The sequence below is a fragment of the Blennius ocellaris genome (genome assembly GCF_963422515.1).
Source record: "Blennius ocellaris genome assembly, chromosome: 15".
Lineage (NCBI taxonomy): Eukaryota > Metazoa > Chordata > Actinopteri > Blenniiformes > Blenniidae > Blennius > Blennius ocellaris.
The window spans coordinates 8981875-9005846 of NC_137664.1; the positions used below are offsets into that span (position 1 = coordinate 8981875).

The 23972-nt window shown below is 39.6% G+C and overlaps 2 protein-coding genes across 2 annotated transcripts; both read right to left on the bottom strand.

The window, feature by feature from the left end:
- Positions 1 to 551: 551 nt before the first annotated feature.
- LOC308140207 (alanine--glyoxylate aminotransferase 2, mitochondrial-like) lies at positions 552 to 7853 on the bottom strand (the record flags this gene model as incomplete). The annotated part of the gene is made up of 14 exons (XM_080509892.1): positions 552 to 715; positions 886 to 984; positions 1339 to 1488; positions 1592 to 1680; positions 2971 to 3103; positions 3460 to 3552; positions 3823 to 3923; positions 4491 to 4584; positions 4901 to 4994; positions 5399 to 5493; positions 5591 to 5714; positions 5805 to 5995; positions 6263 to 6351; positions 7754 to 7853. 14 exons carry the CDS (start codon positions 7851 to 7853, stop codon positions 614 to 616), a joined length of 1554 nt encoding a protein of 517 aa, XP_080366018.1. The 3' UTR covers positions 552 to 613.
- Positions 7854 to 9152: 1299 nt separating this feature from the next.
- Positions 9153 to 21827, bottom strand: prlra (prolactin receptor a; the record flags this gene model as incomplete). The annotated part of the gene is made up of 9 exons (XM_080509894.1): positions 21726 to 21827; positions 16123 to 16213; positions 15682 to 15814; positions 14205 to 14374; positions 11884 to 12050; positions 11188 to 11329; positions 10664 to 10760; positions 10351 to 10420; positions 9153 to 10208 (listed from the first exon to the last, which is right to left on the bottom strand). Exons 2-9 carry the CDS (start codon positions 16193 to 16195, stop codon positions 9153 to 9155), a joined length of 1908 nt encoding a protein of 635 aa, XP_080366020.1. The 5' UTR covers positions 16196 to 16213; positions 21726 to 21827.
- Between the last annotated feature and the right edge of the window lie 2145 nt (positions 21828 to 23972).

A 23972-nucleotide genomic window follows, 5' to 3' on the forward strand; every position in this document is an offset into this window, starting at 1 on the left:
TGTATAACTCAATAAGTGAGTCTTATCATACAAATGTGCTTTATTTTTCTGGTTTGGTCCAGCACAGGTGTGAGGACACAGTCTACTGGGATTGTTTCCAATCATTCAAGCTCCTCCCCTTGAGTTTGAAAGAACATTGTTACAGAGACTGAAGCTGGCTTGAACTGGTACTTTTTAAATTTTGTTTATGTCCAGATTTTTGGGTGCCACGGTTTTCTTTGGTGTCAGTTTCTTTCTCACAGTTATATACATATATATATATATATAAAATGTGGTCCTAACGTTACTTATGAAGACAATTAGATATAATCTCACCGTTTTCAGCCAATCACCTTTAATTTGATCAAAACAAGTTGCTGCAAAAGCTCATACAGATTCAGTAGGTTGAAAAGAGCTAAATATATCAGGTGGACAATAGATTTTCTGTCACATTTTATTATCATAATTGCTCAAGTGTGTTAAATGTTTCAAGTCCTTTTGATTACAACAGTTTCTCTTTATATAGTTAAAAATAATACCGTGTTAAAGAGGTAGATGGTCATGATTCCATATCTAATTCAAAGTTGAGCTGGTCTCCGGGTTCGTCCTTCCCACGAAGCAATTTGCTGACCTTTCATCTTCTTTCCATGAAGTTGTGGAGGGACTTATCAAAAACAGCCAAGAAGAAATCTGCATCTTCTCTTGTGATGCACATGGGAGGTTTGATACGGAAAGTCTGAAATTTTTCCGACAAAACAACAGGAACGATTATGTAGCACCCTGAGAATAATATTCCCAAAAAGACCTAACGAGGTACTTTGACATTTGTAATAGATTCCCCATCTTAATGTGAGTGACATACTTCAAAACCTACACTGAATACAGTTGTGAAAAAAAAATTGTCACCTGTCCATATAAGCCTCCTTTCCCGATCAACACTCCCATGTCTTTGACGTCTTCGAAGATCTCACCTATTGCCTCAGCAGGCAGCGGATCTCTGCTGGCCTGGAAATCACAGAGAGGATAGATGTGACTATATGCCGCAGTAACCACAGTAATTAGTAACTTGAACACGGTCCTGATAATTATCTGATTGTGGGTCTTCAAGGCTGACATCCAATTGCTATATTTGTGAAAGATTCCCACATGGCCTTTTTTTGCACTGTGAAATCAGAACTTCGGGCAGACGTACATGCTTTCCTGTTGAGCTTCTACCCTTCACAAACACAGAAGGTCACTGCTGTTGCAGCTAATGGTTAACTGGGGCACTGCTGAACCACGGCCCCCAGAGACACAGTGCAGACACACACATTGTTCAAGCATGTGTGAAGAGGAGAGTGCCACTTCTGCCACAAATACCTTGTCTTTGACCATCTCCACGCCGATCTGCAGGCCTTTGCCGCGGACATCGCCGATGATCTCGTACTTGTCTCTGAGTTTCGCCAGTTCGGTCAGGAGATGGGTGCCCACATCCAGACTGTTCCGCTGTGTGCCGTCTTCTCGGATAGTCTGTCGGACAAAGACATACCGAGTGTGTCTGGTGCAGCCGATTTCAGCTGCAGCAATTAGCAACTTTGTGCATAAAATGACAGGGTTAACTGAAAGTCCTTACATCAAGTACTGATGAAGCAACGGCACAAGCCACAGGATTCCCCCCGAAGGTGTTGAAGTGAACCCCTTTGGAAAAGGAGGCGGCGATTTCTACAAAACACATAAAATAACAAGTTCATGCCTCCAGCCACAGAGAAGCACTATTCAGGCTGCAAGTGTCAGTGATGGCTTTATAGAACTACAAATTGTCTGCAGTTTGCGTTTAAGGACAGTGAGAAGCAACTTCAACAAATAACACAAGAAACACCTTGTTATCACTCATCATTTGAGGAAAAAAAGAAAAGTTCGTACGACAGTGTGAAAATGGATATAACTGTAATTAACACGTCAGGTGAGACTGCTTCAAGAACGGTCGACAGCAGAAGTGAGGGCGAACCCCGCCAACACCGTGTTTTCTCATCATCAACCATAATTAGTGGCCTTCAACATTATGATTCATTCATTTCATAAATATTCAAAAGTGCAGCAGATGTTCTCTTTCTGTCTTCCATCTTCAGCACAGAGCGATGTCGAAGTGGTGATTCAGAAACTGGCAATCTATAATTTTGTTCGCCCACATACAGCATGTTATAGATATGTCATCATTTCAAGTCTAACTCACATCAGGTACAGCTAAAGAGCGCTGGAGCTGCACTGTGGGCTATAGTTTAGCACGAAAAGAAAAAGGTCAGAGTCTTTATGTGTGGAATCCACATTATGGTTCTGTGCCTGAATGGGTGCAGGATGAATCATGTGTCGATCTGTGAAAGGCCTGTGATGGAACTGGTGACCTGTTAAAGGTGTACCAGGCTCTTTGTCCAGTGTCAGCCCCTTCTGACATGAACTTGGATGGAGGGATGGATGGATGAAAGTGAAGGCTATCCCGATAATTCTACGCTTCTTCTACATTATTTACATTTTCATCCAATCAGAATTACAGGGGCCTGTGTCGTCCCCAGTCGACTGCGGGCGAAGGCGGGGTAAATCCTGGACAGACTCCCAGTCCATGACAGGGTGAACACAGAGAGACAGATGGTCACAGATAATCACGCCTCCAGCAAATAAGAGTCATCCAATAATTCTACAATCCATGTTTTTGAACTGTGGGAGGAAACCGGAGTACCCAGAGAAAACCCACACACATGGAACAACATGCAGGCTTCACACACATAAACGTCCCCCAACCAAATTCAACTCGGGGATATCTTTAGTGTGAGGCAAGATTGCTGACCAGTATTTCTGCATATCATTGTTTTCAGATACAACTCCTCTCTGGCTTTCCAGATGTATTGTAGTCTTGTGCGTCTTAGTTTAATTGCCATGTGAACAAAACTCTGAACAAAAGCCTCAATCATCAGTGAAATGCCTGACGGTTTGTCAGAGCACAGGTTGTTTTCTCACCTGCCGTAGTAATAACAGCTCCCATTGGGAATCCATTGCCAATTCCCTTTGCCATTGTAACCATGTCAGGAAGGACATCGTGTCCTTCGAAGCCCCAGAAGTGGTCTCCTGTGCGGCCGAATCCAGTCTGGACCTACAATATCCAAAATAGATTGTCAGCACACATGAATTGATAATCTTATTTTTCAATCCTCTTGATTCCATCTAAAAATATGTCATAAGATGACTCCCGCCAGACTTTCACTTGGCTGTTTGATAAAGCTGTACTGATGAACATTTATGTGTCAATATTGGCACAAAATTGTGTAATGTAGTGTCAAATTCCATTCTTGAAGACTAAGACTCAATATAAAACATTAGAATTCCAATACATCAAAACATATAGATGGGGTGTGCAATATCCAAGCAGGGCTCAAAGTGTGTGTTTTTTTTTTTTTTTTTAATGAACTAAAGGGACTTTGTTAGCAAAAAATAAAATGTGTCTTTAACCTCGTCGGCGATGCAGACCCCTCCTCTCTCTCTGACGAGTTTGTAGGCGTCTTGAAGAAAGTTTTTCGGGTACTGCACAGCTCCCCCGACACCCTGTGCAAAGAGACATAACATTATCCCACAGTCCCATCTTAATTAACAAACCCCTCATCAAACGTTCCATGAGTAAACAACAAACTCAGAGATTCAATAAATGATTTTCATTCTGCCTTTTCTGCTTTAGGCCGAGCACACCCAGTGACTAACATGAGAGATGTACTTTGTTAAAAGGAAATTCAAAATATCAGTAACCAACACGAATGTCAATAACATTTCTGTGTTGATCCTATGAATCTAATAATACTTTACCGCAGAATACAGTACCTGAATTGGCTCCCCAAAGAAAGCAGCGATTCTGGTTGGGACACTCGTAGCTAAAGTCTCTTTGAACTGTTCAATGTACTGTACGTTTGCCATGCAATGACCTGTGGACATAAATAAATAAATGTCTTTTGGATCAGTCAAATACACATCTTAGCACGTGCACATATATAAGTGATTGTACATATTTTATGTTTGGAAAACATAAAACAAAAACAAAAAACAAAAGCATTTTTTTATCTTAAGATACGGCTGTGATTCGTTTGGCTTGTTGTGACAATGCTGACATTATGATGCTAAACACATTGTATAAAATGTTTATGTCCACATGAGAACTAAGTTGAGCTTTCACTTTAAGACTGAAGGACACAGTGTATGTAGCAAGTGAACATTGTCAAAGAAAAGTAGACCAGACTGGTAGACTTGAAATTGTATCTAGATTATTAAACAGCTCAGTTTTCTTTGTTTCTTTGTTGTATTGATATAGAGACAAACCTTTTGAAAAAGGGCAGTCATTTCAAAATATTCACTCTGGTAAAGACACATTACACTCATGAGCAAACAATAACAAAAAAAAAAAAAGTAATTAAACCCATTAGAAACACAACAGCGGTATTATGTATTCCTGATGAAAGGAATGTGTTCGGCAACGTGTGCTTATATATGTGTACCTGGTGCACAGCCACAATCTCTGATGGTCTGCACGGGAGAGTCTCTGCAGTGGCTTCCTCCCCAGGGTCCCCTGAACACATCAGGACACATGGTCTGTTCATTGGGCAGAAACCAAGTCACCTGGATTAACCTCAGTGCAACAGCTTTACGTAATTTTCAAACCACGTAAAAAATATTTTAAAAAAAAGATCATGGAGGTCGGAACACAAGACAGCATGAGTTACCTTCAGTGCTTTTAAGGTCACTGTGGTCAATCTGTGCACTGGTTGCACATTGTTGTGCAGTTAAGTTAGCTCAAGTATTAACTGAATGTAAGGATGTCAAACAGGGTGACAGTTTATTAACTTTGATGTGCGTGGTGTGTATTCAAATGTGTGCTTTTCTCGTGACACGGCACTGTGATACTTACATTTGTACAGCCTAAACCATTGGCAACAGGGTACTTGTACGCTGCATTGGAGGTAAGGCCCATGGTCTGTGGGCTGCCACCGTGATATGATCCTCTGGAAGGAAAACATCATGACATTTGATGAGTTTTGAGGACTTTAGATAACAATCAAGTCATCATGATGATGATCATGTGAAGCATGCAGAAATACACTTTTATTTTCCTCAGTTAAAGTTGTTGCTGTCAGTGTAGTTTGTTCAAAATAAAAGAGAAATACAAATCCAAGTAAAACAATGCACACCGATGAGAGAAATAAAAAAAAAAGAGAAGAAACTCAATTCAAATAATAAAAAGAAACAAATGAGATAGGTTAAAAAGTTAGTCCTGTCAAAGATGTGAACAATGTTTGTGACATTTAGTCCAGTGAAAATGTGTAAATGACAAATAGTGTTATTTAATACATACAAGTGATCGTAAATCTCTTAGGACATGATAATAAAAAATTAAAGCAATTTGCACCTGAAAGTGATGATATCAAAGTTTCCTGTGTGGAGCCGAGCCATCAACATGGCCAGGTCATTGGCTTCAGAGCCACTGTTGGTCAAATATATCACCTGGACAAGGACAAGAAAACAAACCGGCAGATATATCCTTATTGCTTCAATTTATAGCCAAGCTGCTGAGAATAAAAAGAAAACTCCATCAGCACACCTTAAGAGGATCTGGGAAGTAGGAAGCCAGTTTTTCACAATACTCATGGAGAGTAGGATAGACGTAGATGTTGGTCGTGTGCCAAAGTTTGTCCAGTTGCTGCTTTGCGGCGGCTGTGACTTTTCTGCGAAATCAGAGGTTAGAAAAAACTTCGAGCTAATCAGTGACTCCATGGCGGACGCTTAATACGTTCACTGTGGAGCACAGTCCTTACGGGTGGCAGTGCCCCACGCTGACAGTAGCCACACCGGCGAAGAGATCGAGATAGCGCCTCCCGTCCACATCCCACAGCCACTGCATGTGGCCCTGGTGGAGGAACACCGGCTTCTTATAAGAGGTGATCTTCAGTGTCATGGGATTGCAGTTCCGTTTGCGGATCTCCATCATTCGTTCTTTCGACATACCCTGGATGAAGACAAATGCACAAAATGGGAATTAAGTGTGTAAAATGCTAATCTTTTTTGTTTTTAGAGCGAAGGGCCGAGTGCACTTACTCAGCCTGAGTGAGTTCAAGTAAAAGCTCTGCTGTAAATGACAATGTTCATCAATCTACCAACATGTTTGTAAGAAAGATAAATAAATAAAATAAAAAGTCTACCGGCATGTTTCTAAAATACAAGGCCCTGTTGTTTGCCATGGAGTCACAGTATGTTTGGTGGAGTTTGTGTTCACCTTGTATTCTTCTGGACTGAATTTGCAGGGGGGCATCTCAGGCAAGTCTTTGTCGGGGTGTTTGAAGGTTGATTTCTGACATATTGCACCTGTGAAATCAATTTAAATGCAGTTCAAACAGAGACAGTGTGAAATATTTTGTGAGACAATATCTGCCAGTTATATCCAAGCCGAAAGTCTTACAGATGTGACAGAAAAAGAATATTGTTTTATGTTTTATAGGTTTTATATCATTCAGATTTCTTCTTCTTAGCCTGTAAACAGATTAAAATCAGGTCAGCATTAAAAAACAAACAAACATTCGGTTAACCTTAGACCTCACGTGTGCAGCAGACACATGACGACTTTTTCTGCGTATTCCTGGCTGTACAAGGTTCAGGGGAACCAGCTTTGGTCAGCCTGAACATTATCTGTTTTATGGGATCATAAGCAGGGGCAGAAAGAAAATAGAAGATTTGTACTCAACTGAATTGCATGCTAAAGTGTTGATGCTACAATACACTCAAGTGAAAGCTGAAGTTACTATTTAACTCCAGTATTAAAGAAATGTAGATAAAAAGCACAGATTTCCTCTGTTTAAGAGGAAACATTATGACTACCAGCATGCAAATGAAAGTATTAATTCAAATTGTGGGTGTATTCAGTTGTAAAAAAAATAAATAAATGTGATTTTGAAAGTGAAGAAGTAGATTACATAGTGCAGATTGTTCCGGATTATTTATCAAATCATTGCTTACAACCATACCGCCCCTAGGGGATTTTTTTTTCTGATTCTAATAAAATCCCAAAAGTGCAAGTACCCAATATACTACACAAGTACAGATATGTGTTTTGATTTTCCAGTGCTTTGCTGACATATAAATAATATACCCTGGAAAGAAAGAAAGAAAGAAAGAAAATGCAACAGCTCTGCTGCAACTTTACTGTGTTCCTTGTTGCAATTGATTCATGGTGATCTTTAGTGTTGCATCCTTCAGAAAGGTCTATAATCTATTTAATACATACTTAATGCAGTGTATCAAATTAAGCTTTACAGTATATTGTCATATGGTGAGCATTTATTGTCAGTAAATATCCCTAATGCTCGATGATTAGTGTATACTCCACTACTCTCTTCCACAGAGGTCACAGCAAGTCATGTTGTAATTACACTGGAGAATAAAGTTGGATCTGCAATCATAATTTCTGGAATTCAATCCTAAATGTCACCGATAATAATAATAATAATAATAATAATAAAAGCAACCACACATAGAAATGACCATACACTTGACATCAAAGCTCGACGTGTGCATAAGTGTATGAAGGCAGCATTTCACAAACCATGTGGATAACTTTTATGCAACTTATCACAAATCGGTTTAGTTATTGAGGTCAGTTCAGGCCGAACTTCTGTTTTTAACGACCTATTAAGAAAGTCTCTCCTGGTGCACCATGAATAAACAGCTCGCGCTAGCGAGCTGGAATTTGGTCGTTTCCAGGGTAACTCACCTCCTGCCAAGTGGAGTTTGGCCGAACTTGACCGAGAGCAGCAGGACGGTCCGGATAAAACCGCACCGCGGCCGCTGAGACAGGAGACGACTTTATACATGTCGAGGATAATCTGACAGAGAGCACAATGCTCACACTTCTCTCACCACAACTTCTGACTCTCTCTGCCACAGCAGTTTCTTTCTGTCTTTCTTTCATTGTTTTTTTTTTTTTTTTTTGGCCCAAATGTGTGAATGGGCGGTGACAGTCGACCTGCGGCTCCACGTCCTGATTGGAGCGCTTTCACTACGTACAAGAGTTATTGCGCAAAAATAGTAAACAATCGTTCAATAAACATTTTTTTTTTTTTTAGAACGAGAAGAGTATTGGGGCCACTGAAGACAAAAAAATAATAATTCGGAAGTTAAAAAAAAACAACTTTCATGCATTTCATAAAAAGTCGAAATATCAAAGTCGAGGTTTTGTTTTGTTTTTTTTAAGTCCGTCCATCCACGTGCCAGGCGTGCGACTGCTTCAAAATGCTATTGTAATTAATATTATTTGAGATGTATGAAAGGGAGAGTACTTTTTTATGTTACAATTTCATGTAAAAGAAACAAAATCTTAAAAAAAAAAGAATCTCAAGTCAATACTGCGTTTCAGATATTTATTAGAAACATGTTTATTATGGCAAGCATTCCATTCCAAAAGATACGTCTGCATGCACCAAAAGAAAATAGTATCTGGATCAAAAATAGAATGATACATTCTAACTTTCTCAATTTTCTTTATCTCCGTGTTTCTATACACACATATACAATAAATAGCAAACAACCTTAAGTGAAAGTCTGTCCATTCATTCATCCATTTTCTTTACCTGCTTAATGGAAGAAAAAAGAAAATGCTGCAGTTATACCAAACAATCTAACAAAGCAAAACACATGATGACTTACTCTGCAAAGTTCAAGTGCCTGCTAAAGATCATTTATGACAGATTGTACAGCAGTTTAATTTAAATTACCTTGTGTGAAACGAATTTGAATTAAAAATATTAAAAATATTAAAATATTTTTTTGAAGACAAAACTAGAAAAAAAATATAGGGAATATTTCGAGAATACATATTCAAAATATATATTGCCTTTGCGGTATTTTGTTTGAAGAAGTCATCCTGTGTTGGTGACTTTGGTTTTGGCTGGACAGTATCGGTAGGGCCCGTCCTGTAGATGTGAATGTTGCAGCTGACTGATGTTTATGTTTGGACAATGGTGCAAATTCATATATCCATTGATATTTTTTCAAATAACAAACAAATTGTACAAAGTCCGGCCATATACTAGAACGTTTGTCCAAGTCCTGGTCGAACATTTGTCTCTCATAACGTTAACATTCGACGTCGGTCGTCTGGGCTATTTAATCACCTAGTAAGAGGGCAGGGTGAATATGCTGGCAGTGTCAATATAGCCAGTCCCTGCTGTGGCCTCTTCTTCCTGAGCATGCACAGTGGAATAAATGCAGGTTGGCTTCTGAGTGTTGCGAGATGATGTATGGTAGCTCTCTGCAGCTCCATATCCTTCCTGGTTTTCACACGCTGACATATCCGCCTGTTCTTCCGTGAGCTGTCTCTCCAGCAGCAGCACATTGTCTTTCCCCAAACACTTCACCTTGCTGTACTCCTCCCCCTGGAAAATGTGGGTGGAGCCTTTTATGTGGTCATGGCCTGAAGGAACGGGATGAAGAAGCACCATGTTCTCCTCATTGACCCTTTGCACTTCAACGTACTCTGTAGATCCGACAGCAGGCACCTGTAGGCTGGCAGACGCTTCTTTGAGGCCAATGGTAGAGATGTTGGCTTCACTGTAGGCCTGTAGCTGCTGCCGGTCCTCTGTCTGGGGACAGAGTAGATGAGGACGCTTGTTGTTGGAGCCAAACTTCCAGTGATTTGACGCATCTTTGCTGTCGTGGCCCGGCTGAGAGAGGCTGTGGGGTAAACAGTCTGAGGGGAACAGAGTGTCCGAAACGCAGTGTGGCCTGGAGGTCTCAAGTGGGCATAAGCTGTACTGGGGCAGCGGAGAAAACACAGAAGGCCAGGTCTTCACCCTGCCACTACACACATCAGGGCTAACTCCATGGGAATATGTCTCTGCCTCTTTTTCCCAGGTTGCCTTGTGCCTATGTGCATCATTCCTCATTTGATTGCCGGCCAGATCCGATGGGTGTCTGTCCTCCTTTGCACACTTATCCATCAGGAGGGTGTGACTGTCACAGCTGCCCCGGCCAGAGTCGTTGTCTGATGTGGAGCCATCAGATTTAAGGCACCCGTTATGCAGATCCTTGCTTTCTTCCAGCATGCTTTCCTGCTCGTTTGGGATATAAACCTCTAAATATTCAACCAACAAGTCCTCATAGTTCCAAGGTGCAGTCGGTGGGAAATCAGACAACACCAATGCGCTGAAGACGTCCTCAGACTTGCCACTCTACAGAGAGAGAGAGAGTCACATTTACCAATTAGAAACAATTAATTGGAGAAATAGTCAAATTTTCCCTTCTCTGATAATTTGTTGAAGTAATAGAGTTATCGTGTATATTAATACATTGGTCATTGTGCTGCTGCTTTACCTTGAAAAGCTGCTCATCAAATCCTTTGATTTTAGGTCCAGGGATTGGTGGCAGGATCCAATGTTTCAGACTGCACCCATAACAAAATAGAAAACAAATGTCAAGATTAGTGAGCAGAAGTTTGGTGTCAATAGGAGTTCAAGGTACTCGTGACAAAACAAGTTTTTTCTTAAGGTATGACAGTATTTTTGTCTTGAACTAAACATACAGGTAAAGAAGAAAATACATAAAATTGTTTATCACAGCAAAGCAAGTACTTCTCAACAGTTAAAGAAATTGCAAGTTCAAGTGAATTTTTAATTAACACTCTTACCTGTGGCTGTTTATATGCATGAACCATGTGAGGAATAGAAGGATAAAGGCAGAAAAAACCATAATGAGGATCCACGCTGACCTTTCCCGTTGGAAATCTGGAAAAAGAAAAGAAAAAAAATGAAAAAAGCTATAAAATTGTGAGTGCTTGAAAAAGGCATCAAATGCTTTTCATAAGTATTTTAGTCAGGCAATCATATATTTTGCATTTTGAATGAATTACACTAATTCGATTTATGATGTATGCTATATGTGCTTAATGGTTTATTCCATTTTTGACCTTTTGATAAAGCCAAGGTCACTTATCTTCATGATTTCCTGTGTGAGCGCTTGCTCACTGGGTATGACTTTTATAATCTACTCATTCAGACTTGAAATAGCATTGACATAGTTTCACACGTTAGAACTGGATGTGACATGAGCACATTTTAGATTATTCCATCTTTTTAAGACCTGTCACCAGTGGAATGCATTATCAACAATTGGAATTCATGTAGGAAAAATTATAGTTGGTGGACATCTTACAGTCAGGAACCTCGACGTAGGATGTGGAACTCCATTCACTCCAAAAGCCATGATCGGGCTTACAGCGCACCTGAATGAGGTAAGCGCCACCTGACCTGAGGCTGAAAATGTTAAACATCTTCTGCTGGCCGGCGAGGTGCACCTAGAGGGACAAACACACATAATGGAGACAAGTTAAGTTTCTTCCTTTAGGTTTGAATGGACAAGATGAAGAAGGGTGCTTGCGAATTGGGATGGAGGCCAAGGTTCATGTAACTTCTCTCTTGTTAATTTTTATTTATCTTATAGGGGTATAAAGCAACTTAATCAGCACACTGAACGATAAAATAAAATGTAAAATAAACGTGTTTTGAAAAGAAATAGCAGAGATACAATCTATATGTATCTAGAGTGGACATCACCTGAATAACACATCCTGTATTTTCCAAGCATTAGAATACGTTATTATTGGTTTATGGTATTGGGAATCAATAAAAAGGTATACTGAAAAATCTCATAAATTTTTACATTAAGCTTTGGACCTTTAGTTTTAAAGTGTGTATTTGAATTTAATATATCCAAAAATTAAATAGGAATGTTGTTGAAATCCCCCAATCTCTATCAGAGACACATCAAATCACATCCTGTGAATCTGTCAATGAAGATTTTCCTTTAGTTGTTTACACAGACAAAAAAATGGCAAAAAAATTTGTGTACCTCCCATTCTTCTTCCTGCTCTAACTTGACACGGAGCTCATAGATGAGAGTGATCCAGCCAGACCGGGTGTCAGCCTTATGTGGCGGTTCCCATGACACCCGAAGGAAGGGCCAACCTTTGTCCTCCAATACAGTCACTGCAACCTTTTCTGGAGGATTTGGCTTCACTGGGGAGGAAGAGACACATTGTCTTGCATTGGTGTAAGAAAATAATAATAATAATAATTTTAAAAAAAACCTCATCTAAGTGAATAATGATGTTTTAGCAGAGAAACACTCTTGATGCCAACTGTGGTGGTGACAGCTGGCTTTGGCATTATGGTAATATATTTAATGGACAGTAACCTCCACAGTATCTGATGATACACAGCATGTCTAATGGCAGGGAGAGGATAAATATTTAGACTTTCAGTTTTCCTCTTGGAGATACACCGACCGGCCACTTTATTGATTTCACTGACAACATTCAGCCAATTACGTGGCAGCAACTTAACATGTAAACATGTCCAAGATGTCCCTGCTGAAAGTTCAAAGCATGAGAATAAGGAGAAAAGGTGGTTTAAAGCACTTTGAAAATGACAGGATTGTTGGGAACAGACAGAAGTGTTTCAGAAACAACTGCTGATCGATAGAGATTTTCATCTGTTGGGTTTATAGAAAATTTGTTTAAAAAAAAAGAGAAAATATATGAGTTCTCTTGGTCAAAATGACCTTTTAATGCGAAAAGTCAGAAGAGACTGGTTCAAGATGATAGAACGCCAACAGGAATTCAAAGGTGGGCATGATTAGACCATCTGTGACAGGACAACAAGGTGAACCTTGAAGCTGATGGGACACAGCATGAGACCACTCTTGGTGTCACTTCTGTCAGCTGAAAACAGGAAACTGAGGCTGCAGTTCACACAGGTTCACTAAAATTTCACAATAGGAAATTGAAAAGGAATTTGCTAAAATGACTCAATCGCTCCTGCGATAGTCAGACGGCAGGTTCAGACTGCTGCCGATGTAATGGAGTGGCAGATATTTTTTGGCAGAGTTCTTATCAAACTGGTTTCTTGAACACAACCATGATTCACTTCTCTCCAATGGCCTCCACAGTCACCAGATCTTGATCTAAAGAAAGCTCCTTTTTGAAATGGTGGAATGGGACATTCATATCACCCAATGTGACAAATATGGAGCAACTGTCAACTGCTATCACATCAATAGGGACGAAAATCTATGAGGGACGCTTCCATGTGTAACATCTGATGAATCTGTACCACAAATAATTAGGGCAGATCTGAAATGGGGTTCAATTCAAGGTGAATTTAATAAAATGGTTGAGGAACAGACAAAGCTTAGGTCGGATAAGCCCATCGAGTAAAAAGAAAAAATTAAGAGATGTTTCAGTTGAGTAGCTTCAAGGTCAAATTGGAATCTCTCAATCTGAGATTTGCTGGTATACAGTTCTTTTTGGACACTTTTTGAAGGTTTTTTTTTTTTTCACATTTACCAACAAGACAGAATGGAGATAATTCAATATCTCCTACAATATTTATATTCTGTTACATAATATGAAGTAGAAGCTAATATCAATGGGCAGTATTTATATTTATGCCCTAGAAATGACAGCGACAGCTGGTTTTACTCGAAATGAGTGTCCTTCTAAACTTTCAGATTTTCATAACCTGTCTGTGGCACTCATTTCCCCCATTTGTTCCTGCTCTTAAAATGGGTCACAACGATAATTTGTCATTTGTCAAAAGGCAGAGCAATTTTCTAAAACAGCTGGGCGCCGTACAGTTTAGAACCATCCCTCAGCGAGGAAAAAATAGAGCAGTTTAGAGAGTATTTTGAGACATGGATTAAAACATATTTGGTGCGCTTTGTGAATATTTTTAGCAGTAGAACAGTGCACATGAAATTGTTATGAAGTAAATACAAGTGACCATGCCGCCTGTAGTCTTGTTATCAACAGCCCAATATTCAACAAAATAAAGGTCGAAGTAGCAAGGGGTTTTATTTCACATGATGAGTATGGTCAAAATGGAAAATATTCATCAGGGCCATTAATCATTGATAGATTTGTTGAACTCATTGGGATGTATCCAACACTGTGATCAAGGAAGTAAATTACAGAGATTCTCTCAGGACTTAAAGGGGCTCATATACTATTGATGTACACACAAACAATACACATTTTTTTCACTAACCAACTTCCTGAAAAACACCATAGGAAGCCAAGCTTGTCTGAATTGTGATACTTTTTCAGTGACATCCCGCTAATCCGAAGTCCCCTATTCTCCCAGAGAACCACCGTCACCTAAAATTCCCCTTACCTATGTAGACTACGTCTACGTCCACAGGATCAGAGAAGGTGCTGCCCAGCGAGTTAGTGGCTACCACTGTGATGTTGTAGTTGACCCAGATGGACGTGTCGTTCTTGTTAAAAAAGCAGGAGTTCTTCCCGGCTGTGTGGTAGTCGGGACATTCGTGCACCGTCTCAGAGCTGCAAAAGAGGCAGAGGTGCAGCATTTAACTATATGCATACATTACCATGGTACTGCACTGTTTCAGTAGTATATCTAAGTATATCTAAACACTGTTTCAAGATAAAACTTGCATGTTGGCCTTTCTGTACTCTGCACTCTCATTTAGCCTTTTTTTTGTACTTTATTCTTAGAACTTACCCCTCATCCAGTGTTAAAGTTTCTTGTTAAAAGAAATAAAAGAAAGGGTGACTTGTTGAACAGCACTTACATTTAACTGTGTTCGTTTGTTGCTGCTGCACGCTAAGTATTCCTTTTGTAAAAATAATGACTCCGTGCAGAATTGAGAGTATAAATGGGCAATGCTATCAGGAGATATACAAGCACAAGTATTTTTTTAATTGTCTGTAACACTGTAAAAGAAAATGGCTGGAATAGCAATACATGAATCAGTATTTTGAAAGGTGACCATATGATGGCATCATTGCACCACTAAATAGATGAACACACCTGCTTTAAACAGACAGTACAACAGTGACTGTTAACTCAATGACAGGCACACAACTCTTAAAATGCCACCGATTTCATAATAATGGTGACCGTCAAACATTTTTTATACAGATGATTGGGAGATGAGGCAATGCAAGTATTTCATAAGTATGTCCATTTACTTTTTCAGAAAAAAAGGCCGTCGAGTTTTACAATTTCCAGTTTTCCACCTTTCCTTGTGCAACTGGGATTTGAAGCTCAACCTTTCAGACACAAGCTCAATGTGTGGCAGTGTTTGAGCTAGAAAAGTGAACAGAGTTCTTCCTCTGCAACATTAGCAATATTACAACTCACTATTTACACCTGATGTTCAATCTCTGACATCCTCAACTTTGCTCTTCTCCAGTCTTCATGAACCTCATAATCCATCTATCCTTGTTGATGCAGAGAATTAAGTTGGGCAATTGAACAAAAATCCCTTCTTCTACTTCTCTGCATCGCTGCTTCCACGATCAACATTGGATAATCACAACCATATAATCCTTCATAATCTACCTATTTCTACACCTAGCCATAATGAGAACTGAGTGAATTACAAAAATGTCTCACAGCCACTGTGAGACCATGAGTGTGTGGAGAGTGTGTGTGTGTCAGCTACACTGATGTGATATTCTCTCAATGAAAAGCCACAACGTCTCTGAAAACAAGAACCTTTCAGATTCATTGAACCCCAATTAATGTCCCTTTTCTAGTGGGAGTTAGTAAAGAAATTAAAATAAAAAAATAACAAAATGAAGTGATATGTGTTAATATAATGTACAAAACAAAAGAATATTACTTTTCCTTGCGATAGTACAATGCGTAGGTAGTGGGCAGTCCTCCATCTGAGCCCGGCTCCCACCAGCAGGTGAAGGTTTCTTTTTCGGGTGAACGACATCTGGTCAGGGCAGGTTTCCCGGGAAGGCTGTAGCCTAATGAGAGGCAGCATATAAAAGTAAATCAGAAAAGAATATTACATCACTCAGTAAATGTGTCTTCTGACAAATATAGAAAACCTCTGATGAAACATATCATACAGAGAAACTACACTGTTGCATATAAACTATTAATTACTCTGCTCTCTTACTCCTGCTTCAAGTGTCAACAGTCAACCAAAATAATGTAAAACACACAAGAAGATGAGAGGCCATATTCTTTCCTGGTTAAAAATGTGTCTACTGTTACTTGGTCACAAGTGAACTGTTTTATTGGTGTTTCAAGTTCAGCCATAAACACTCACGTGTTCCCTCTGCATGTGGCACAGAGATCAGCAACAACAAGAGCAGGATCATTTCTCTAGCTTTCCTCATCATGGCACCACAAAGCCTGAGCTGTTGGAGGGATAAAAAACAGAACGGTCAGGATTGGGGGGGGGGGGGATGTCTGATCTTAATTTATTTTTGATGCTCAATGCATATCTTGTACATGTCATGCCTGCATGATTACAAAACCTGCCCGCATATCTTGTACATGTCATGCCTGCATGATTACAAAACCTGCCCTCTGCAGCTTTTTTTTTTTTTTTTTTTTGGGTCCCATCTAGGCTGATGTGCAAGAGAAAATATTTCAACAATCCTGACAGCACAGTAAAGAAACAGACAACAAAGTTGATGGCATCCACGGGTGAACAGCAAGTGGAAGAAAACATTATCAAATAGATCTGTGCAGTAGCGTGCCATACAAGAAAACTGTTGGAGAAAACACCAAAGAGGAGAATCTGAAAAAAGCGGTGGGTGTTAAAAAAAATGGTTGAAAGCAGTATTCACATAGACTGTGTGGCGGCTCACTAAGGATTAAAAAACATCCCCTCCATTTCTACCTCTACCAGCTGGCACATGCGGCACAGCTGATTGCATAACCCGAGTTCAAGCCTTTGCCTCAAAAACAGAGATGCACACAGCATGAGGATGGCTTGCGCTGCTGGCGACCAGCTTGACTTGGAAATCTGTATTTGCATAGCCATGTGCAGATGTGTAAGTTATTACTCCACGTGATCTTTTAGCTCTAAATCCGTGGGGATGGCAGGGAGAGGGGGCAGAGGAGAGGAGGTGGGGTGAATATAAAAGCTGAATTGACAGCATCATGTTGCATCAGCGGAAAACTGCTCACAAGCGTTCTCTCTCTCGCTTTCTCGCTTCTGATTTCTGATGGGCCGTTGTCATCCGTTCGAGTTTCGACACGATGATATTTTAATCTATTTTCCCCAAAAGGACATTGAAATGTGCACGGTTTAATACATGCAATTTCACATTCTTACTGTTTTATGGATATTTTTGAATTAAATATCATCCTATCCAAACGAATGATAACAGATGAACGTCACACAGAGAACATTAGGCTCTGAAAAGAGATGTCCCTAATACAATTTGCATGCAATAAAGCAGAATCCAAGGGAATGATTCCTGAAAAGCAACCTTTAGAAAAAAATGTGCAAAAACATTTTCTATCACCAATTGTTTGATAAATGCCATTTGTAAATTAAGCAGCGAGAGGTAAACCCACCTTCATAAAAGTTTGAGATGAAATTCAGCCATTGTTTTTAGAAACATCGTTTCATTACCATGATATTTTTTTCATGTGCCTCGTCTGATGGATCTGGTTCTCTGTCGCCCTGTCGCCAGCACAACAAAACATGGCACAAGAGATGCCTTGCTGTTCTTTTTGTTCCGTGAGCATTCTGTTTTAAACATTAACAGCGAACGAAGCAGCACACACAAGGTCTCCGTGACGATTTTAAAAGGTTATATGGTATATGAAAAAGATAATAAAAGCCTCAAACAGGTTCCAACAGACAAAGACAGTAAAGCAAAGAAGATAGTTAGAAATAGTCGCATCAACTTAATTGAATTGCTTCAAATGGTAACATCCAAATGAATGAAGTTCTTCCAACTCAATCGTAGTCATTAATATAATATAGAATATAACATATTCTATAGAGAATATAAAAACACATTTTTTAAACCTCATACTATGTATGGTAAATGGTCTAGATTTATATAGCGCCTTCTAACCACACTGAGTGCAGTCCCAAAGCGCTTCACATATCAGTCATTCACCCATTCACGCTCACATTCACACACCAATGGGACAGAGCTGCCATGCAAGGCGCTAGTCGACCACTGGGAGCAATTTAGGGTTCAGTGTCTTGCCCAAGGACACTTCGACTCATAGACCAGTGTAGACTGGGATCGAACCTCCGACCTCTCACTCCAAAAGACGACCACTCTACCACCTGAGCCATGGCCTGGTAAGGATCTTCCAGTGTACACGTTTTTTTTTCTGTAATTTGTTAATAATTTCATGACATACAACTAAAATAACTTGAAGCCTTTCCTGCTTTGCAGTTAAAGCATATTGCTTTAAAGTCGCCCCATTTTCATTACGATCTTGAAATCTTTCGGCGAGTGACTGCTACCTGTTCCTCTTTAATGTGCCTTAATTTCAAAAACGTCACCATGATCTGATAATTGGCATTAAGATCAAAGCACTGGATTAGCTTCCTGCTGCATATAGCCGTCTTACGTAACCAGGAGCCCAAACTGAATAAGCTGCTAAGCTGGGGAAGTGCTGGCCAACAGGCGAACGGTTTCCCTCATAGAAAACAATGGTTTTCAATTTACCTGTGCTGCACTGAATAGATTCTCAGCATGAGTCAATGTGTTTGGCTATAGATACATATGTCATCCATGTATGACCCTTATAGTATACATAGTACATTTTGCTGCATGCTTAGGTAAACATGGTGACTGAATATTGCATTATTTCGACCACAAATGCATGCATACCTTAAATTCATGTGAAAAAGCAACAGTATTGAAGGTATCAAAATATTGGAAGGTATTCAGAGTAGTAGAAGTGTGTTTTTTTTTTTGTTGTTTTTTCAGAATTGTGACTAAAAGTATTTCTCAGAATTTCTGAGAGCACAAGAATAAATGTCAAGTTGCTGCTGTCCTTTTAGGTGAACAAACACCCACAGAGATAAATGTCGAGTAATGTTGATTTCGCATCACTTCCAAGTACATGACAAGCAAAACATACAAAGTTGTCACGGTGTTAAGGCCTCTACATTCAGGTTAGTGTTGAGCAGTTCAGAGATCAAGCGAGAGATGGTCTGGACATGTGCTGAGGAGAGACAGGGGATATTAGCTACACAGGAAAAGAAAAAAGCCCCAGAGCAGATTCATGAATGTTCTGTAGAGAAGAACAGGAAGACAAGAAGAATGTGGATATATCACAGTCCGTGCATCACCAGAAGGTTGTCGCATAAGAATACGTGTCAAACAACACAATCCCAACTTGTCACGATTGTACAGCAGCTCACCAATGGAAATATTTCAGATTTTTCATAAAGGCATGTGTCGATCTGAGTCACACAGCTGAACAGTCCTGTTTCTAACAACCAAGATGTCTTTTCTCTAACAGAACAAGTACACAGAGTGCGCAGTGTTTCCTCAGCAATCGTCTGCAAAGTCATACAGCATATGGTAGAGAATGACAAATTAAATTTCTCAGGGGACAAGTGACCTTGCTAAAACCACAGCCTTGTTTGTACCCTTCCGTGTTTTGTCCAAGAATGAGGCGCAGCTACACATATTCACAGGACTCGATTGGCCGGTTTAGTGCAACTAAAATGTGGTTCCTTGAGTAACAATTACTTATTGACACTTTTATCAGATAATGATGGAATGAAATTGTAACTTAATTTATTAACCATCATGGCATGAGTGGAGGCGTGTGTAAAATGTGGCAAAAGAAAATGTTGACTGTAGAGTCTTTCTTTTAACAACCTAAACACTTCCATGGTAGCGTAAAAAGGCAGGTTTGGACACAGACACCTTTCGAGGACAGTCTTTTGATCCTTAAAAGGGAAAATAAGGGCAGTGACACTGAGTGGGATAAGGCAGGTATACAAGAAGATGGATGGATGGATGGAAAAACAGAGCATGGTGCAACAGAAAACAAGACATAGAACCTGAAACTGCTGAGCAGTTGTCACAACAATGAAATTGCTCCAAAAAGGATTCAAAGTTAAGAGTTCAATTAATCTGCACCATTGAATATATTTTAAACTTTAAAAATATTGGTTTGATAACAGGTTTGAATAGATTGTGGAGAGAAGAATCAACATAGCACATCTTTTCACATTCAATTAATAGAATGGAAACTACCAAAAGCCAGATAGGTGTCAAAAATATTTCGGAACACTTTTCGCGTAATTCACATATTTTTTTCCCATTCATTATATTTTTAGAAGTGTGTCTGTAATATCATGAATTGACTGACTTAATCCAAAATATGCCAAAGGAAAAATGAAAGCAGAAGAACGGGAGGCTTTGATAAGTTTTGCATGGTCATCAAACTCAATCACAGGTGGCAAACAAAAACGTTGGCACTTGTACAAAAACATCCTCCATTCAATCTCGCCATAGTTTGTCCTTTTCATCAACTGCAACACATGATAGCAAAAGTAAGTCGATGTGAGATCATTCTGATGAGTAATCATAGTGGATGATCTTCATATTTCATACAAATAACATCAGTGCAACCGGAATATGGTAAGTTCAATGTTTTTCAGTTTTTTTTACAGAAGCTTTTGAAAAGATACTAAATGGATTTCACCTATATGGCACTTGTCACTCATTAAACGTCCCCCCAAAGTGCTTTACTTTGTTAGGCACATTCACAGACATGCCAATGAAGGTGGTTGCCATGCAAGGTGTTCTTCAACCTGCAACCCCTTGACTGAAAGAGGACTGCTCAAAATGAGGAAGTCATGCAAGTCTTTCTCAATTGTTCCTGTTTGATGACATTTTCAGAAATGTTTCCACACTATGAAATCATTCACCCACAGTTGCAAATTCAACTGGTCACAATTTGCTGAGAATTGATTTTGAAAAATGGAAATAAAACGCTATTGTTTATTGACAATCGAGGTTCAGTCTGACACAACTTGACAGATAGGCCATAGATTATGAATCTTCATATTTTGTAGACACCATTAATTAAAAGGTTGATAATCCTACTTGAAGTTTGGTGTCGGTGATTCAGTGGTTGTTGATATTGCACCGTTTCATACGAAATACTGTAAATATGTAATTCAAGTGTTACCACTCTGAATTTATAACAGCTATGTGGGATTAAGTTAAATTGTACAAGTAAACGTGATGACAAGTCCAGTGAGTTTCTAACAAACATGTTGAGAAACTTACTTTGTAACTGGGTGCATGTTTGACACAAATGAACTGTACCCTTCGATATAGCCTCATCATGAATGATCTACTTTCAAAAGATAGAAAGAAGATATGAACTGCTTCAAAATTAAAAACAAAAATAAAACACTGAAAACAAACTCTCATAAATGGAAACAAACAATGCACTGCTGAAAAAAAAAAGCTTTAAAAACAAACCCCATAGGCAGCTTTATTGGCTTTACTGAGGCTGTGTGGCCTTATAGAGCAGTAATCAGCATTCAGAGCCCAGCACTGATGGAGCTATATAAAGCTATTGAAGGGCAGACAGTGGAAATAGTCAGTAAGCTGCAGGCAACGAACATGGTAATCTGTACTGAGTTGATCAGCTTGATGCTTTAAAGGCCAACAGAGTCTCTCCCTAACTGACACCAAATGAGGAAACATGGCAAACCCCCTGACACAAGTTGCACTTCAGCATCACCATCCTCCCACACGTTCAGAAACTCAATGATAAATGCCACACATCTGTCAACCAAGCAATCTGAATTCATCTGGTTTGTTTTAACACTTCCCAGTCACTTCTTTACTTTCACTGCATTCCACTGGGTTCAGTCTCAGGTGACGATAACAGGAGTATTTGGAAGTGACCTACCTTGCAGGTGGCGGGACTTTTCAGTCTGACTCTCCGTGGCTGAGCCGTTGTGACTCCGATGTGTCTCTCACTTCTTTACCGGGATGCCATACTACAATCACCCGGCGCACGGGGCAGCACAGCCGTACACCGTCAGTGAGGCAGCCGCGGCATCATCCCTGCAAAGTGGGTACGATCCGGAGGAGGGCGGGGCAGAGGACGGTAGACTCACGGTAAGCCCCGCCCACAGCTGTCTCCAGACTCGTGCCACAGTGACGACGCGCCACGTGGGAAGTAATTAAAACTCCAAAAGGAAAAAAAAGAAAATGAATTAGTTGGAAAACAAAATATTGAATCGGTTTCAGTCACATGCATGACTTTTCAGTCACGGCCTCTCCTGCTTTGCTGCCACTTGCATATTTAAAGCAGTGAGTCGATCCAGAACCACCTCCTGTCTTTTTGTGGCATCACGTGTGTCTGGAATTGTATTTCTACTTAGATCTGTGCCTAGACAGACTTGTATGCACATATCAAAATGTGTCTTTGTGTAAAGACACACTTAATCTTCACCATGACCTCCCTCCAATTTAGGGCCTCAAGGGTATGGAAACAATCCCAGCCAACTTGACTTACTAGTACATCATTAGTCAACACAGAGAGACTAACCTGTCTCAAACACATGTTTTTGGATTGTGTGAAGAAACACTAGTATCCAGAGAAAACCTAGTCTTGCACATGTAGAACATGCAAACTTCTGCACAGAAATGCAGCCAAAACCGGTACCGGAAGCTGGAGGTCTCGAGATATGTGGAAAATGTGCTAAAACAACACCACTGTCATATGTTTGTGCATATCAATATGTATGTATTGACAAAGGACAATTTTAATGTGTTTCATGCGTTTGGTCTGTGTGTACTGAGTTGTGAATATGACGACCTGTAAATGTTTCTGTTCTCACTTGCCAAAGCTTTACACCAAGCTGGATTTATACAAGTCCACTTCTCCACTCGAGAGCTGTGCCTACCTGTCTGTCTGTCTGTCTGTCTGTCTGTCTGTCTGTCTGTCTGTCTGTCTGTGTGCACACAAATCCAACTAACAACTCTCCTTACAGATTCACAAATAACATCACTTACGCATACAAATATCAAAATGACCACACACATTCTTTTAACAAGCCAGAACTCACCTAGGAAAACCTGCCATATAATTTCATATTGAAATCACCTTTATTTGTATGGTTTTGAGAGTGGGTTTCTCTAACAGTGTTTGGCTTCTCTGTAATGTTTTGGCATCAATCGGACATCATCTGTTGATGGACGAGTTTTATAGTTCTGTCAACAACATTAAACATGATGATCTATTTGGTGTTGACGAATCACTTAATGAATTTCTTCAAAATATGGACCAAAATATGATGACATCAATGTTGGCACACTGACTTTGGAAAGTGAGGGAACCCGGTTTTTAATCAGGGAACAGTCTAGTTGACACTATATGATGTTGATAATTGACAGAGAAAGAATTTAGAAATATAGTGTATTTATCTTGATTTTCAGTGGTGATTTATTATTAAACATTAATGAACATTAGCATTTTGGGGGTTTGATTTATCTCAATGAGCTCAACATCTGGAGATTTGACTCCAAGCTGTTGTGGTTTATTTTTAATTTAGTAACTTTTCAGTATTAGTTGCCTTTTTTCACATTGGGTCTTATTTCACTCTTATTATTATTATTATTATTATTATTATTATTATACATTTATCCTCAAAGATGCAATAATTTATTTATATATATACACTGTGAATAATGATAGAAACTGTGGTTTCAGACAGAGTAAATGATGGTGTTCTATCGGGAGGGACGTGGGAAATCTCCGGCCCTCCCCTTTTCATCTCTGCTTAGAAGCAATAATGTTATATAAGGTGGCCATCTGCTCTTCACATCAATTTAAAAGTACTGCTATTCGACACGGCCATGTGTGATTGCCAGTGACCAAAATGATCACCAAAATGTAAAAAAAAAAAGATTATTTCCCTGAATCCTTTACTTTCTGTACTTTATTAAGAAACAGGCTGGTTTTGAGGATGGACCCGCGGTGTCTTGTTATTTAAAGGACCAGCCTGTATTTCAGCTCCTCTGTGCAGGTTGTGTTGCAGAACAGTGGAGCTGACGTACAACCACCAGACACATGAGAGGACCTCAGCTCTGTTTTCAAATCGATAAAACAAAACCGATGTTTATATCGGTGTGCATTTTGCATTTGAAA